Raw genomic sequence first — 18,108 nt, 5'->3', positions numbered from 1 at the left:
ATGCAATTTAAGATTCATCACATAGGGTGGTTTTAAATTCGGGCGTTGAACATTTCAATTGAGAGGGGGGGGAAAAAGCCACTGGACGGTCAAATTAAACAAACAAACAAACAAACAAACAGCAAACATCCGGAGGGACAACACGGAGAGAACATTTAGGGGCGGGGAAAAAATATAATATATGGATGCATTCAGGTCAACAAAACCGTAATTTACCATCGTATTTAACTCCACGGAATACTGTTGTTGTTTTTTTTGGTTGTTTTTTTTTTTAAAAAAAAAACTTTTTATGTTTACCTCAAATCCACAAGAAAGAAAAAAGAAAAAAAAAAAGACAACACAATACATCAGGGTAGGTGGAATACTATAACAACATGGAGATTGTTATATTATTCCACCCACCTTAATGCTGAGCCTTTAGGAGTTGCTACACCATAGCCTTTGGAATCCAGGTTCCCACCAACTTTCATTGTGTCACAGGGCTTTCGCTGTTCAATGTACTCATTCATGGTGGATTCGAGCAGGAATGCAAACTTTCCCTTTGATTTCCTCACGCGGGCCACTCCGTCGGCCGTGGTTTTGGCAAACACCGAGGGCTCTGCCGACTTCATGTATGACCACATTTTCTCGTAGACAGCAATTTTGGATCTCTGAGAGGGAGAGAAAGGAAGAAGGAGAGGGAGGGAGAGGAGGAGGGAGAGGGGAAGAAGGGAGTGAGAGGGAGGAAGAGAGAGGGCGGGAGAGAGGGAGAGGGAGAAGGAGAGGGAGAGAGAGGCAGAGGGGGAGAGAGAGGCAGAGGGAGGGAGCGAGGGAGAGGGAGATGATGGAGGCAGGGAGGGAGGAAGAGAGGGAGGGAGTGGGAGGAGGGAGGAAGGAAGAGAGGGAGAGAGAGGGAAAGAGGAGAGGAGAGAGAAGGAGGAGGAGGAGGAGGGAGGAGAAGGAGAGAGGAGAGAGAGAGGCAGAGGGGGAGAGAGAGGCAGAGGGAGGGAGAGAGGGAGAGGGAGATGATGGAGGCAGGGAGGGAGGAAGAGAGGGAGGGAGAGAGTGGGAGGGAGGGAGGAAGGAAGAGAGGGAGAGGGAGGAGAGGAGGAGAGAGAAGGGGAGGAGAGGAGGGAGAAGGAGAAGGAGAGGGAGAGAAAGGCAGAGGGGAGAGAGGCAGAGGGGAGAGAGAGAGAGGGAGGGAGCGAGGAGAGGAAGATAGAGGCAGGGAGGGAGGAAGAGAGGAGGAGAGAGAGTGGGAGGGAGGAGGGAGGAAGAAGGAGAGAGGGAGGGAGAAGGAGAGGAAGAAGGGAGAGAGAGGGAGGGAGAGGGAGAGAGGCGAAGGAGAAAGAGAAAGAGGAGGAGAGAGGGAGAGGGGGACAGAGAGAGAGGCAGAGGGAGGGAACGATGGAGAGGGAGAGGGAGATGGAGGCAGGAAGGGAGGAAGAGAGGGAGGGAGGGAGAGTGGGAGGGAGGGAGGGAGGGAGGGAGGAAGAGAGGGAGAGAGAGGGAGAGGGAAAGAGAGAGATTATTTATTTCTATATATCCTGCCTTTACAATTTTTACAAAGAAATTAAGGCAGCGAACCCATCCGACAAATCTTCCTCCTCCTATTTGCATAGAATTTGCAGAGATGGCACCATCGACTGGTTTGATTAAGGAAAAGGCAATCACTAAAATTTAGGGCTGGGTTTTTTTTTTTTTTTTATTGAAAATGGACAAAAAAAAAGAGAAGAACTTGTCATTTATGGCTTTGAGCACAGAACTGGAAAAATGAGAACATATCATGGGAGGAGGAAGTGATAAGGAAGATTCTGGACTGTGCTGAAATGGATAAATTAACGAAGGAGATAAAAGAAAAGGAAGATACGGAACATTATATAGTATGGAATAAATTGTATAATTGGATAGAAATTAGATATGGTAAATGACGAAAAAGGGAAAAAGGTCACAAAAGAAAAGGGTTGTCGTGTCCCACTCCTCCGCTGACGGCCGGGTCAGGGAAAATCCGAATCAGGCTTGCCTCTGCAGCTCTGCCCAAAGTCCTAGCAAAGTCCTCAGAGCAGGCAGGAGACCAGAAAGTGACTTCAGCAAGATAAGTTCGACTTTTGCCTGACTCAGAGACTGCCAGAAAGCAGATCCTTTATATAGGCCATGGGGTGTGGCTCCAAGACTCAGCACTCATTAAGGCCTGCCCCTCCCTTCCTTCTGTTGCCTCCGCCTATCCAGTCTTCTGATGCGAGGGTCACTCCAATCAGCTGTTGTTGGAAATAAACTTTCCTCAGGCTCACATGCTGTGGAGGAGGGGGAGGGGTCTAGCTGCTCCATTTGCCTGGGCATGGAGCCAGGGCTGGGGCTGGGGGGTGCTCCTTCCTCTGCAGCCTGCTTGGGCATGGAGCCAGGGCTGGGACCGGGAGGTGCCCCCTCCTCTTCAGCTTGTCTGGGCATGGAGCCAGGACTGGGACCGGGAGGTGCCCCCTCCTCTTCAGCTTGTCTGGGCATGGAGCCAGGACTGGGACCGGGAGGTGCCCCCTCCTCTTCAGCTTGTCTGGGCATGGAGCCAGGACTGGGACCGGGAGGCATACATTCCTCCGTGTTCGGGAGCAGATAAGAAGGCCCCGGCTGCTGTGAGAGCGGGCAAGACACAACAAGGGTAGTGCATGAAAGAAAATGAATTGTTATAATGATAGGTATGATAGAATATATACAGAAATAAGGGATAATGGGACAAAAAGATAAATATAATTAAAGAAAACAAGAAGGGAAAAATGTCAATAATAGAGAATTACCAATACAAAGCTGATGTAAAGGAGTATATGTTTTATGTTAGTGTTTGTTATGTCTTCTTCTTGTTGTTGTTTTAAATAAAAAGTATTTGAAAAAAAGAAAAGAAAGGATAGTTTGGAAAGAAAGGAGCCATGATACAATCTTAGAGAGAGAGAAGATAAAATATAAATTCGTTTATGACTGGGCGTAAAGATTTGAAGCCGCTCTTTTTTAAAAGTTCCTTTTCTTTTCTTTTTCCCCCCCCTTTCTTATTGACGGATCGCTTTTCTAAACTTCCTTTTTTTTTTCTTCAGATGGGTATGGTTTCGATTTGGTTAAAAAAACAAACTTCAATAAAAACCTAAACAAGCACAAGAGCCTGATGAGGTGGCTCAGTGCCTAAGACACTGAGCTTTTCCCTCAGAAAGGTCGGCAGTTCGGCGGTTCGAATCCCTAGTACAGGTCTCCTGCGTCACCAGGGGGTTGAACTAGGGACCTTCCGACTCTTGTTACTGTTACTCCCATTACGATCTGACCAGGGTGGGGGGAAAGGCTTGCTCTCCAAAATGACCCCTCACCTGTAATTTGAGCCAGAATACCTATCAAAATCTCCTTTACATCTTTAAAAAGTCATTTGATGGCCTTTTAATTGCCGTTAGATTTGGACTGACCAAAAAGGGGTTTTAATCAGCTAATGTACTTTGCTGGCTGCACACTGTGTCCTTAATTAAAAGCGATATATTTTCTTCTAACAAGTACCTGTTCATGTGACTTATTCAGCCCAGTTATATAAAGAAAACAGTAAGTTGGGGGCAGCAAAAAAGAAAAAAGAAAAAGAAAGGAAGGAAGGAAGGAAGGAAAAAAAAGAGAGAAAGAAATGGAAGCCTAGTTGTTTCGGGCAATGTCATTACCATTATCTCACGGTTGCTCTCCCAAAAGTAGAACACTGAAATGCAACGTGATTGGTTTCCCGCGGGCATTGACTGGATTTGCTACTGTGATACTTCCCAGCTTCCAACTTAACCCGTTAGCTGATCCTCTACTGGATTTCTGCTTCCCGATCCAGATTGGGTGGATCTTGCAGGGGAGGGTAGCCAGTTATGGGTATTGTCAGGTGTCCCATTTTTGACCTGGGCACCTCACTGGCATCCTCCCCATCTGTTGTGACCCAGGCCCAAGTAGGTAGTAATAAACTTAGTTCGGGGAAAAATAAACGTTATTCGAACAGCTGGGAATTACTTCATTCCCAGCGTCGTTCAACTCAAAGTAAAACAAATGCCTCCCAAACATAAATTCTTCAGTTATCTCACAAACCAAAGTCCAATTAAGCAAACTGTCAAAGGCCCTTCCTGGCAAATGTCCAGAAGCCACAAAAACAAAGACATACAAGAAGCAGAAGATGCAGCTACAACGTTGTTTTCCGGCAAGCTGAAACACTGATGCTGGTCTGTTTTAAGCCTTATGGGAGGAGCCAATCATCTCCTGGCCTTACTCCCGAGTTGTCCTCTCTGCTTGAGCTGCTCTTGCCTTCTGGCAGCTCTTCTCATGCGTGCATTAGGAACAGGCTCCTCCTGTTCCTCTGCCTCACTACTATCAGTCTCCGGAGGCTCTGGAGTCCGCACCTCACTTCCCGATGGCCCTGGCCCCACCTCAGCCTCCAGCCCTCATCCAGGCCTTCCTCAGCCTCCAGGACTGGCCCATGCTCTTCCTCAGCCTCATCATTGTCCGACTCCATTGCCAGCTCCATAGGTTGCTGACGGACCACAACATCATCAAAGGCTAGGTGAGGAGGAGGGTATAGGGCAGTGGTGGTATTCAGCCGGTTCTATCCGGTTCTGGTGAACCGGTAGCAGTGGCAGCGGGAGGCTCCGCCCACCCACCTGGATGTCATCACGTCCCATTTTTGACGCTCTGCACATGCGCATGCTCACATTTGCGAACTGGTAACGAAGGTAAGTGAATACCATCCCTGGTATAAGGGAACCAGTGAGAAATAAACCTTGGTGGCTAGATGGTGGGAAATGGAGAGAAGGAAATGACAGCTAGATGGAGAACAGGGAAGTTTACAACCCATTTGTACCTGCACCCAAGGCCATGCACCCTAAGAAAGAATGTGGATAACCCCAAACATCTCAGCATTCTCAAAACACCCAGGCGGATCTTCATTGGCTGAAAATGGACTGGTCACGGGGTGGGGGGGGAGTGCTGGGATGTGGGGAAACATTTTGTATCTTTTTTGCACAGGAAACTCAGTTCTAGACTGATTTTACTGCAGCCATCTTCTGTTACTAAAAGAACCTATCACTTCAGCTAATTGGAGTCGAGGGTCTTTCTTTTCTAAGAGATCAGACTGAGGCAGGTCTGACAGATATGGACAGTCTCGGCTGAAGAGGTTGTTAAAAAATTGCTTTTAAAAGCTAAAAAAAAGGCTCCGACGATTGCGTGGCTCAGCTGGGCATGGTGGGGTGGGGCAGGGATTTTTGCTACCGGTTCTCCGAATCACCCACCACCATTGCTACCGGATCGGCCGATCCAGTCTGAACCAGGAGCATTTCACCCTTGGAGTAGGGACTGTTCTTTCAGACAAGCTTGGGTGACGTTGCCAAATTATGGTGAGGACACAGAGGCCAACACTATTCAAGATACCGTCATGCAAGAAGCTGCTGAAGGCTTTCAAGATTTGATGACTGGATCAATCGTTCTTTACTAATTACTGAGAAGGGCAAGTGGATGCCTGATGCTGACCCAGGATGGCACCCGCCCCTTGGAAAAAAAACCATCCCTGAGACAAGGAAAAAAGTGACGTGAGAGCTGTTCTTGAGGTAGGTGGATAAGAAGGTTGCTAGAAGGCCATCACTTGCAATGAACTTTGCAAATATGACAGGAGTTGCGAATTGCTCTATCCCTTTTTATTCCCCCAGGTTGTGTTCTCAATGAAAATGATATTTTTCTCGGTGCTACCTCTGCTAGGAAGAAACGTTTTCCCCATTTGTAAAGCTGAGAAAAATGTCAGAGTTTCCCCTCACAATGTCGCAGTTTCCCCTCACAAAATGGCAACTGCTTGAGGCAAAGAAACTCACTTGACTCTCAAGACTGTGACACAGGGGTGAAACGTAAAATTTGTTACTACCGTTTCTGTGGGTGTGGCTTAGTGGGGGGGTTTTAATGTGACTGGGTGGGCGCGGCCAACTTTTTTTTTAACTTTTAAAAGCATTTTTTCTACCACCTCTTCAGCCGAAGAGGTTGTAAAAAAATGCTTTTAAAAAGGCTCCTCTGAAGATCCCAGCTGAGTTGCCTGATCATTAGAGGCTTTTCTTTTCTTTTAAAAGCATTTTTTTTGCCTTTTAAAAAAAAAGCCTCTGATAATCAGGCAACTCAGCTGAGATTGTCAGAGGAGCCTTTTAAAAGCATTTTTTCTACAATCTCGTCAGCTGAAGAGGTTGTAGAAAAAATGCTTTTAAAAGCCTCTGGCAATCCCAGCTGAGCTGCACGATCATCAGAGGCTTTTTTTTTTTACTTTTAAAAGCATATTTTTGGCCGAAGAAAAAATGCTTTTAAAAGTAAAAAAAAAAACAACCTCTGATGATTGCGTGGCTCAGCTGGGTGTGTGTGGCGGGACAGGGATTTCTCCTAACCACCCGCCATCGTTACCGGATGGGGTGATCTGGTCCGAACTGGGAGCATTTCACCCCTACTGTGACACCAAGGCAGGTTCTTAGCATGAACTAGTAACCAATCTTGAACTCGCAGCTTTCTTCTCCAGAGGGAAGCAAAATTTCACAGAAAACCACACCAGTCAGGCTTAAGGACTGGGCCACATTTGATCAGGCCCGGCCTAATTGGTCAATTGCAAAGCCAACGTAGGCAGACCCGTGAGAACTAAACTGTCTGAAGCTCATGACAGAAAAGGAGCTTAGGGAAGAAAGGAAGGAAGGAAGGAAGGAAGGAAGGAAGGAAGAAAGAAAGAAAGAAAGAAAGAAAGAAAGAAAGAAAGAAAGAAAGAAAGAAAGAAAGAAAGAAAGAAAGAAAGAGAAATTTCCTTGTCGAGGCCCAGATTTACAAAGTCGATCCCATTTCAAAAAGACGTCACGTTAGGGCAAAATGAGCGATATCAGGCTGAATATTGGATCTCAATTAATAGCGGGCCTCCTTCGTCAATGTTAATGTGGCCCCAAAAAGCAACGAGGGCAATTCTGTCAGCATTAAAACCCACTAGGATCAAAAGGGATGGCTTGCAGGTTCTTTGCTTCGGAAAGAGACACGAAAAAGAAAAACGGATATTATTTGCCACATCTACATTTTGCAAGGGAAAATTCGAATGGGGAGAATTCAGGGTGCACGCTTTAAGCAGGTGGAGTGCCTTACCTACGGAATTTCGATCCGAACGGCTGCCGTCACCTTAGAATGATGGGGACGGCGCCAGTCACGGGAAACAGGTTGCTATCTGGATCGTGGCCCAGGACTGGGGCGAATAAAATTCATTACCATCTGTTCAATTAAAAATGAATTGCTGGGGCTGGGGGGGGGGGAAAGTCTCGTCTCCACTGTCTTTATTTCTTCTCTTTATAAAAATAATAATAATTGACAAGTAGCAGAAAACATCACTTTTTGGTCTTTCTAAGAAGGCAGGGTTGGCTTATGCGTCTGCCAATGCTGGAGAAGATCGATCTATCTATCTATCTATCTATCTATCTATCTATCTATCTATCTATCTATCTATCATTTATTTATTTATTTGAGTTTTATCCCACCTCTGTTACTATATAAGTAACTCAAGGTTGTGAAGATAATAATGCTCCTTCCTCCTCTTCTTTTCCCCACAACAATCCTGTGAGGTAGGTTGAGCTGAGAGAAAGAGAGAGAGAGTGACTGGCCCAAAGTTACCCAGCTGGCTCTCATGCCTAAGGCAGGACTAGAACTCACTGCCTCCTGGTGATGGGTTCAAAGTCACCCAACTGACTTCCAGCCTGAGGTGGGACTAGAACTCTCAGACACATGGTGATTGGCCCAAAGTTACCCAGCTGGCTTTCATGCCTAAGACAGGACTAGAACTCACTGCCTCCTGGTGATGGGTTCAAAGTCACCCAACTGACTTCCAGCCTGAAGTGGGACTAGAACTCTCAGTCACATGGTGATTGGCCCAAAGACACTTAGCCAGCTTTCATGCCTAACGCAGGACTAGAACTCCTGGTGATTGGTCCAAAATCCTGATGCTCCCAGTGATTGGTCCAAAATCACCCTGCTGGTTTCTATGCCTAAAATGGAAAGCTTGTTCTGGTTTTCTTTTTTTAATCATTGACCTCCATGCTTAGTCTTACTCAAATTTGTCATGGTCAAGAACTCAGCAAAGCCCGGATAAAGTCCTCCAATATCATAAAGCCCTTCCATATCATGAAGTCCTTCAAAATGGAAAGAAAACCATCAACATCTGTAATGGTGACCTAGCCAGGATCTCCATAAGAGACCTTCCATAGTTATAGATTCAGAAGATGACCTTCCCTGTAGCCTCTGCGTTGTCTTAACTGCGCCAAGCTGTGAGACTTCTGAAGGGGCCAGAGACTCCGTAAATTTAGAAGCAGGCTGAAGGGAGCTAAAAATGCCTCTGTTCGGCCAACCGTAAGGCTTGAATAGTTCACAAAGAGACGCAAAAACACCTCCTATATTAGCAGCTAATTCAGGTTGTAACTCCACGTGTGGAGGTCTCCAAGGTCCTGAAAGATGCCATGATTCGCTGGAGTCCAGATGGTTATTTCTTCCATTTACACATTGGCATTATACTGACAGACAACAGCTGTTCTCTCAGGTTCCTGCCTCAACTCCCTGCACCGAGATGTCCTGATCAATCAATCCACAGTCAAGTTTACAATCATTTAACAACAGATGCTGGAGGCATCTACTTCCTAGTTTTAATCCAGAATGTAGAGTGGGGTTTCTCAACTTGACAGACAGATTAACAGACTTGGAAGGGACCTTGTAGGTCATCTAGCCTAACCCCCAACCCCCCGCCCAAGCAGGAGACCCTACACCTGTGATAGTGAACCTATGGCATGCGTGCTACAGGTGGCACGTGTAGCCATATCGGTGGGCACGCGAGCTCAGCTCCGGCGTGCATTTGTGCACCGGGCAGCTGATTTTTGGGCCTTTTGGGCCTTCTAGGGAAACAGGATGTTTCCTGCCTCCAGAGGGCCTTGGAGGTGGTGGGGAAGGCCCGTTTTTTGCTCTCCCCAGCCTCCAGAGCCTATCTAGAAGTCTGGGGAGGGCAAAATCAGCCTTCCCCGGAGGCCCTCCAGAGGCCGGAAACAGCCCATTTGCCAACTTCTAATGGGCCCAGAAGGCCTGAAAATCAGTTGTTGGCAGAAGTTGGCAAATGGGCCGTTTTCAGCCTCTGGAGGGCCTCCAGAGGGGATGTTTTTGCCCTCCCCAGACTCCTAAAAAGGCTCTGGAGGCTAGGGAGAGCAAAAAATGGGCCTACCATGCCATTGCGTGCCAAGAGCAGGGCAAGTGGCGGGGGGGGTCACACGTGCATGCATGGAGGTGGGGTGCATAGAATTATGGGCGTGGGCATGCATTCATGTGACACCCCCCGCCCCAGCTCCTGGCTCGCAATAGCAAAAAGTTTAGCCATCACTGCCCTATCCCAACCTTGACAACTTGAAGAGGTGTTGGACTTCGACTCCCAGGAATTCCCGTGCTGGCTGAGGAATTCTGGGAGTTGAAATCCACGCATCTTCCAGTAGCCAAGGCTGAGAAAAACCAATGTCGAGAGCTGACACAGAATGAAAAGAAAAACAAAACTACAGTGAAGTTATGGAGTCATAACCAACTCATCTTCCTCAAGTCACCATACAGCTATGGGGTGTATGTGAGACAGAGACTGGGAGGGCATAAATCACCCAGAGATAGAATGCCTAGAGGCGACTTTCGGACATTTTCCCAATCACAGAATTAATTAACTCCATAGTCCATTACTTAGATGTTAAAGCATGCCATACATACTAAACCCCCCGCCAAAAAAAGGGTTTGGGTCAATTTGGGGCTAAATTTAATTCCTGCCAAGTTAATTGGCAAGGACATTTGACCCAGTTTTCCTGTTTGTATCTCACTCCCGCGGTGTGGCTCAGGCTGTAAGAAGCCTGTTATTAAAACACAGCTGCCTGCAATTACTGCAGGTTCTAGTCCCACCAGGTCCAAAGTTGACTCAGCCTTCCATCCTTTATAAGGTAGGTAAAATGAGGACCCAGATTGTTGGGGGGGCAATAAGTTGACTTTGTAAATATACAAATAGAGTGAGACTATTGCCTTACACACTGTAAGCTGCCCTGAGTTTTTAGAGAAGGGCAGGATATAAATGTAAATAAAAAAATAAAATAAACTTCTACAATAATCTTGCTAAGCGTAAGAGTGTGGTGCAAACAGGCTGGTGGATACAAATACTCAGCTATCTTCACTGACGTTCTCAACCAGGTCAGAAAAGTTGCTGTCTGTTAAGTAAAAATACTGGAGAAAAAGGGCAGAAGAGAGACAGGAATCTGGGAAATATATCTAGCGACCATCAGGGTTTGAAAAAGATCATCTTTTTCAGGGAGTCGGGCTGTTCTCCAAAGCACCTGAGGGCAGGACAAGAAGCAATGGGTGGCAACTGATCAAGGAAAGAAGCAACTTAGAACTAAGGAGAAATTTCCTGACAGTTAGAACAATTAATAAGTGGAACGACTTGCCTGCGGAAGTTGTGAATGCTCCAACACTGGAAATTTTTAAAGAAAACGTTGGATAACCATCTGACTGAGATGGTGTAGGGTTTCCTGCCTGGGCAGGGGGTTGGACTAGAAGGCCTCCAAGGTCCCTTCCAACTCTGTTGTTATTATTATTATTATATTATCTGTTGGTCAGAAAGGGACAACTCACCACAGCTGCCTTGCTACGGCCAATTTGCCACAGCCAATGCACCATGGCCAACTTGTAGCCCTGATGGTGTTCCTATTAAAGTTAGAATAGAACAGAGCTGGAAGGGACCTTGGAGGTCTTCTAGTCCAGCCCCCTGCTCAAGCAGGAGACCCTATACCATTTCAGACAAGTAGCTGTCCAGTCTCTTCTTGAAAACCTCCAGTGATGAAGCACCGACAATTTCTGAAGGTAACTTCTGTGCCGCTAGTTAATTGTCCTCACCGTTAGGAAGTTTCTCCTTAATTCCAAGTTGCTTCTCTCCTTGATCAGTTTCCATCCATTGTTTCTTGTCCTGCCTTCTGGTGCTTTGGAATATAACTTGACCCCCTCATCTTTGCGGCAGCCCTTCAAATACTGGGATACTGGGATACTGATCTTCATGTTTCAGGTATAGAATTAGGCTTAGGAGCTCTGGCCCTGTGTGTTTCCAGTCACAGATCCTTTCTTAATGGAGTAGAAAATAGGTACTCAGTGGGTTCCAGTTGACATGATTATGTTCACAAATTAGCCAGCCACAATTCAGTCAAGTGTATTCGGAAACCCAGGTTTTTTATTTATTTATTTATTTTTATTTTTTATTTATTTATTTATTTATTTTTAGTTTCTGGTTGAGTCTGCCACACGCAAAATGGGATTAACTGTTGTTAAGCAATGTTGTCCGGCTATCGCCAACATTGAAAAATAATGAAAATGTTTTTAAAATCCTTTCATCTAAGGAAAAAAAACAACACCTGTTAAGGGTTTCCGGGTGGACTGCTGTTTGAAGCAAAGGTGGCGATGAAGGTAGATTTACACAGCGAAGGAAATGTTGCATGGGGAAAAAATGGGTACAGTTCTTCCCTCTCCAATTCGGTAAATTCTCAGTTTGACAGATGCCAATTTCCTGGATTTTTGGATTCCAGAGGGGAAAAACTTCTCTATACTTTATCTTCCTACGCCTGTATAGCTTCCTATTCATTATTTTAAGCATGCATAAAATATATAAAATATGCATGTGTAAAAATCTCGTTTGCTATTTGACACATCAGCAAACCTCCATTCTGCTTTCACAGTTCTCTTTTCATCTCATTTGTCTATTTAAATGGAGAGTTTACTTGTAATTGAAGTGACTGGCAGGGCAAATTACCACCACCAAGAGAGCATTAATTTTAAAGTGCATAATTTATCTCTGAACTGATTGCTATCCCCTGTGATTCAGGCCACCCTATAAACCTGGTTTGAAAGGGGACGGACCAAATGTGTGCCACAGATAATGACAGCAGGAGTACTCATGTTCAGAAACGGTCTTTTCAGAGTTGCTAAGGAGCATTAGCATTTCATAATACATTTTTAAGTCGCCATGCATTTTCAGCTTATGAGCTTCCTTAAGTTGTCTCTATATTGTTGTGGCCCACCAGTGGCCAGAGGAGTTGGGAGCAGATTCGGACAGCCTGTGGACCTGACAATGGAGTCAGACAATGAGGAGGTTGGGGAGGACAATGGGCCAGTACTGGACTCAGGGGAAGGCCTGGACTTAGCTGGATGTGAATGAGAAGAATTCACAGTAACCAGTGGTGGGATTCAGCCAGTTCGCACCACTTTGGGAGAACTGGTTGTTAACTTTCTGAGCAGTTTGGCAAACTGGTTGTTGGAAGAAATCATTAGAGCAGAGAACCGGTTGTTAAATTACTTGAATCCCACCACTGACAGTAACTTAATAAAAAAGGGGTTTTTTTTGTCGGGACAAGGAGTCTGATTCATGCTTTGGGGAAGCCTAGGTCAGAACATATATGCTGTGCAAAACAAGTCAACAACAGTGGGGCACATCGCTCCTTAAAGACGATGTGCCTAGGCAGGGCAGTGTGAGATCACCACATTTGCCTAGTAATATAAACATAAAAATATAAAGCCTGACTTTTTGCATATATGGAGTCAAATGCACTAGAAGACACACACACACACACACACACACACACACACACACACACACACACACGTGAGCATTACATGCAGTTCCAACTCCGACTCCATCCCCAGGAAATTCTTGATGTGACTGCAATGGAATTTGGAGCACCCAAACTTGGCCTGACCCTCAGCTGTCAGGCACACACACAGACTTATTTTAGCTCTGCTGTCAGAGCACATTAATTTCAACTCTCCTGAACAGAGACTCCGGGCTGGATTCCACTCTATTTCCCTTTACCCATCATTTCGAATGCCAGATTCTCCTTGCTTGGAGGAAAACTGCCTCGGAATGGTTAACCCCCTTAATTGAGAGCAGATATGTTTCAAATATAAGTCTGCTTTGTCCCCGAAATGAAACCCTTCACATTCACCTCCAAAAGGAAGGGGTTTCTGTTTAGATCCTGGAAGGGAAAGGCGTGCCCGTGTTCATTCATGACACCTCCTTAGCTAGCAATTGTTCTTCCTCCCTTCCTCTTAAATATAAATTGGAAAATAGCTGAAGGACAACGGAAAGCAACTCTCGGCTGAGCAAGACAAGATACCATATTTTTTGGACCATAAGATGCACCGGCGTATGAGACGCACCAAGATTTCAAAGAGGTAAGCAAGAAAAAAACATTTTTTTTGCCCTCCCCGGCCCCCAGGAACACTCTGCGGGCCTCCCAAACCCTCTGCGCATCCAGTTTTTCACGAAAACGGGGCATGCGGAGGGTTCGGGAGGCCTGCAGAATGCTCCTGGGGTCTGGGGAGGGCAAAAATGTGACATGTGGGGAGTTTGGGAGGCCAAAAATGGGCCCATTTTTTTGTAAAAACAGGGGCATTTTTGCCCTCCCCATCCCTCAGGAGTATTCTGCAGGCCTCCCAAAGCCTCTGTGCACCTCGTTTATGCGAAAAATGGGTCCATTTTTCACCCGTTTTTCACAAAAACAGGGGCATTTTTACCCTCCCCAGCCCACAGGAACACTCTGCAGGCCTCCCAAAGCCTCTGCATGCCCTGTTTTTGCGAAAAATGGGCCCGGTATATTTTTCAAAAATGGGATGCAGGGGTGGGGCTTTGGGAGCTTACGTTTGCTACCAGTTCGCAAATGTGAGCACGCGCGCCACCTCTGCACATGTGCAGGGTCTTCTGAGCATGCGCAGAGTCAAAAACGGGATGTGATGACATCTGGGTGGCTGGGCATAGCTTCCCGCAGCCTCTGCTACCGGTTTGCTCGAACCTGATAGAACCAACTGAATACCACCACTGCTACAGACCCCAATCAGGACTTCATAACCCCTTGAAGGAAATGAAACACTTACTCTAAAGAATTCTTTGGTTGAGCCGGAATCCAAAGTCCCGTAAGCGATCTCGGTCTGCTTAGCCAGATCTTCAGCGCTTTCGATGGGTGACACCATCCGTTCCACCGTGAGGAAGGCAGCCAGGTTGGCGGTGTAGGATGAGATGATGATGAGGGTGAAGAACCACCAAACGCCGCCAACGATTCGCCCTGAGAGAGACCTATGAAATTGGAGAGGTGGTTACTTTGCTATCTGCCGGTCTTCGGTGTTCCGCAGGAAGAGAAATCCCACACGGTCCAAACAGAAGGGGAATAAAAAGAAAGAGAACTAATATTGGCGTTATTGGAGTCTAGAAATTCACCGAGCATTTACATTCACGGCATGGAAATGTCACAAGGCTGCCTAGGTAGTCCTCCACTTACGACCACAATCGAGCCCGAATATTCATTTGTTAAGTGCCCCGTTTTACAACCTTTCTTGCCACAGTTGTCGGGTGAATGACTACGGTTGTTAAGTTAGCAATACAGTTGTGAAACGAATCTGGCTTCCTTACTGACCTGGCTTGTCAGAAGGTCTCAAAAGATGACTTCCAAGGACATTGCAACTGTCATAAATATGAGTCCGTTGCACAAGCGCCTGAATTTTGATTCACACGACTGGGGAGGATGTTGCAACTGTCGTAATTGTGGAAAACGGTCACAAGTCACTTTTTCTCAGTGCTGTTGTAATTTTGAACAGGCCCTGAACAAACTATTTGTAAGTCGAGGACTACCTGCCATTTCAGTCTAGTGTGAAGGACAACATGAAAATGCTCGCTACCGTATCGCTAATGAAGCGCATCCAACCCGGGTCCTTTACCTGGGATTTAATGCATCATGAAAAACCAGAAACGGAGGAAAACCAAACAAACCAGCTAAGAGTCAACTAACCATGGCATAAACCGTTGAGCAAACACGATTGTGCCTCATTTAGTAGGATATTTCAGGATATTTCTCATTTCTGCCAAATTCCAGCAAACCTGCTTTTAATGCTGAGTGGATCTCTTTGGACTCCAATCCTATTGGCTGCGGCTGCAACTTCCTCTCCTCCTATTAGCCTTTATCGGTAAAACAGAAATTCCCTTTGCCATTTAAAACAAAAAGAAAGAAAGAATGAAAGAAAAAGAAAGAAAGCCAAGATTGTCTGCCACCCAAGTTTCTGTCCCATTTATCAGAATTCTGCATTCTTCCGCAGGGAGGGATGCCAGAGCCAATGGACGTTAATTAGAGCGTGCGGCGGGCCTGCAAGTCAAGATTGCAAAGCGCAAAACGTTTATAATTTATAAACCTGATTTATGGACCTAGTGACCTAAGCTCCAGATTTCCCTTTTCAGCTGGCAGCTCTCACAAGAGAGATGTGCAAACATCTTTATTTTTCTTCCACAGTACAGTAACTGCATTTAGAAAAAAGAAAAAGAAAAAAGGCAAGATAGGGGAAAAAAAAGAAAGACGGGTGGCTTTTCTGGCTGCTTTGCTGCGATGAATTCAGGCAGCGTGGAATTCCTTGCAAGAATCAGGTGTGGGCAAGAGGGAGAAACTGGGATCTATGAAATATTCTGCAACTGCTGATTGACTCTGGTTATCTGTTCTCACCCGGCTGCCAAACACGACAAGCAAGCTGCTTGTAACTAAACGTTCCCTTTATTAGGAGCGTCAGTAGCAGGAGTTGGCTGCTGGAGGTTTGCAGGGGTTCGGGAGAACCTCTAGCTAAGATTCTATGCAGTTCGGAGAACCCCCAAATCCCACTCCTGGCTGGCCCCTCCCACCCCACCCTGCTCCTCCCAGGAGTCCCCATGTGGCCCGTTTTGGATAGGGCGCATGCGGAGGCTAGAGGAGGGCGAAAAACAGGCCTACCAGAAAATCGGGAAAGCTGGAAATGAGCCCATTTCCAGCCTCCAGAGGACCTCTGGAGCCTAGGGAGGCTGTGTTTGTCCTCCCAGAGGCTCAAGGAAAGCCTCCAGAGCCCGGGGAGGGCAAAAATACTGCCCCCGCCCCAGTGCAGGAAGCTGATTAGGCCACGCCCACAATGGCCACTCCCACCCAACAACTGGGCAGAAAACCCCTTGCTAAAAATTTTGAAGCCCACCCCTGGTCAGCAGCCCCAGCCCAGAGTCTATCTCTCACACACAGCAAATCTCTTAGTGCCTGTGGAAAGCGAAACTCGCCCCCATTCCCCCTGAAATAGCCCCAAAACACAGGAACAGAACAGAACAGAACAGAACAGAACAACAGACTTGGAAGTCTCTCCCTCTACCCACATTCATAAAGGAAGTCCTGGAAGGTGCGCTCGCTCTTATCCAGCAGCAGAAACACAGAAACACACACTTGGAAGGCTCGACCAACTCAGCAATTAAACAGTTCAGATAGGAAAAAAAATACACACAAAAAAAGAGAAAGGAAAAACAATAAAACTCCCCGCTTCATTCCCAGAAAGTATAACCAACGTTAACAACTTACCACTGTCTCTTAAAACACAACTAAACATTTCTTTCCTTTCATAAAGGTAAAAGTAAAGGTTCCCCTCGCACATATGTGCTAGTTGTTCCTGATTCTAGGGGGCGCTGCTCATCTCCGTTTCAAAGCCAAAGAGCCAGCGCTGTCCGAAGACGTCTCCATGGTTATGTGGCCGGCATGACTCAACGCCAAAGGCGCACGGAACGCTGTTACCTTCCCACCAAAGGTGGTCCCTATTTTTTCTATTTGCATTTTTATGTGTGCTTTTGAACTGCTAGGTTGGCAGAAGCTGGGACAAGTAATGGGAGCTCACTCTGTTATGTGGCGCTAGGGATTCAATTGACAAGCTCAGCATCTTAGCCACTGAGCCACCGTGTCCCACCAAAGCAATTTTAGGATCACCCAGAAGGAGTTTACGCAACTCTTTACTTGCAGCCTCTATTACCTTGTATTAGATACCGGTTGGGTAAAAAAAAAATAAAACCATAAAAAGAAGCAAGATCTAAATAGCAATAGCAATTAAAGGTCAATAAGGGGATCAATAATTGATCAATAAGGGGATTTCACAGATTATTGCCAAATCAAAGAGCACACAGAGAGACATCTCGAGAGAAAGGTTTAAGCTGTTGTGTGGAGTTCAAGTATTAGGATGAGGGCAAAACCATAGGATGCTACAATAATTGTTATTGATAGAAGAGAATATGGACAGCTCAGGATTGAAGTGCCCAGTGTTGTCTGAGCTTGGTGATTTTCTTCCAGATGTTTTATTATACAATTGGGTAACAACATCAGTACTAGAAGAGGGTGGGGTTTGTGGAGGAGGAAGAGGAGGAGGAGGAGGAGGAAGAAGAGGAAGAAGGAGCTGTGGAGTCCTTAATGCTGTTTAGGTTTGTTATTTTTCTTCCAGATGTTTATTATACATTTGGGTAACATAATCAGTCCTAGAAGAGGGTGGGATTTATGGAAGAGGAGGAGGAGGAGGAGGAGGAGGAGGAAGGAGCTGTGGAGCCCTTACTGCTGTCTAAGCTTGGTATTTTTCTTGCAGACGTTTCATTACCAAACTAGGTAACATCATCAGTGCTAGAAGGGAGTGGTGACTTGCCCTTGTATATAAGGAGAGAACCAAGGATCCCAATGTATCTCTTGGGTAATAAAACAACAGCAAGAAAACTACCAAACTCAGAGCGCACCAAGGATCCCAGAGTAACTGTTATATTCTCTTTCTTTAAATGACCAGGAGCAGAATGAAATCTTAATTCTATATCACCAGCACATGGACACAACTTTCCTGTCTCTGAAAATTGGCTTTGGGCTCCCCCTTCTCATTCCGTTTGCTTCTACTGAAGTCATCAAGCATGGAACCTGGAGACCAGAAGCCACAAAGGGTTCCCCATAATGGATTCCAGAAAATGCAAATAAATAAATAAAAAGATACTAGCTGGGAAGCAAAGGAACACACTCAAACATCTCTTACAATCGGTAGCTTAGCGATTGTTCATAGTTAGGACAGGTCCCCTCCCTGCTACTCCTCCCCCAGAAAAGGGACTTAGGACTTGACTTCTGAGATCAGCCCACCCCTTGTGATCACATGATCACATTTTGGGCATTCGGCAACTGGCCTGCATTTACAGCCGTTTGCGGAAGACGCACTTCTGCAATGGTTAAAAATGTACAAATGTACATCTATTGCTCAAGGCAAACCAAA

At 46.0% G+C, this 18,108-nt stretch overlaps 1 protein-coding gene across 1 annotated transcript in view; it reads right to left on the bottom strand.

Moving 5' to 3' along the window:
- The window catches only part of GRIA3 (glutamate ionotropic receptor AMPA type subunit 3), a 179,486-nt gene that overhangs the window by 34,229 nt on the left and 127,149 nt on the right, over positions 1–18,108 (bottom strand). Inside the window, exons 12-13 of the mRNA XM_058154573.1 lie at positions 13,933–14,131; positions 403–650 (exon numbers count right to left, since the gene is read on the bottom strand). Of these exons, the coding sequence (XP_058010556.1) occupies positions 403–650; positions 13,933–14,131 (447 nt within the window). The remainder of the gene's footprint in view (positions 1–402; positions 651–13,932; positions 14,132–18,108) is intronic.

The sequence above is a fragment of the Ahaetulla prasina genome, chromosome 11, assembly GCF_028640845.1.
Source record: "Ahaetulla prasina isolate Xishuangbanna chromosome 11, ASM2864084v1, whole genome shotgun sequence".
Classification (NCBI taxonomy): Eukaryota; Metazoa; Chordata; class Lepidosauria; order Squamata; family Colubridae; genus Ahaetulla; species Ahaetulla prasina.
Note: the sequence above shows the minus strand (reverse complement) of the source record. Positions and strands in the feature narration are given on the sequence as shown.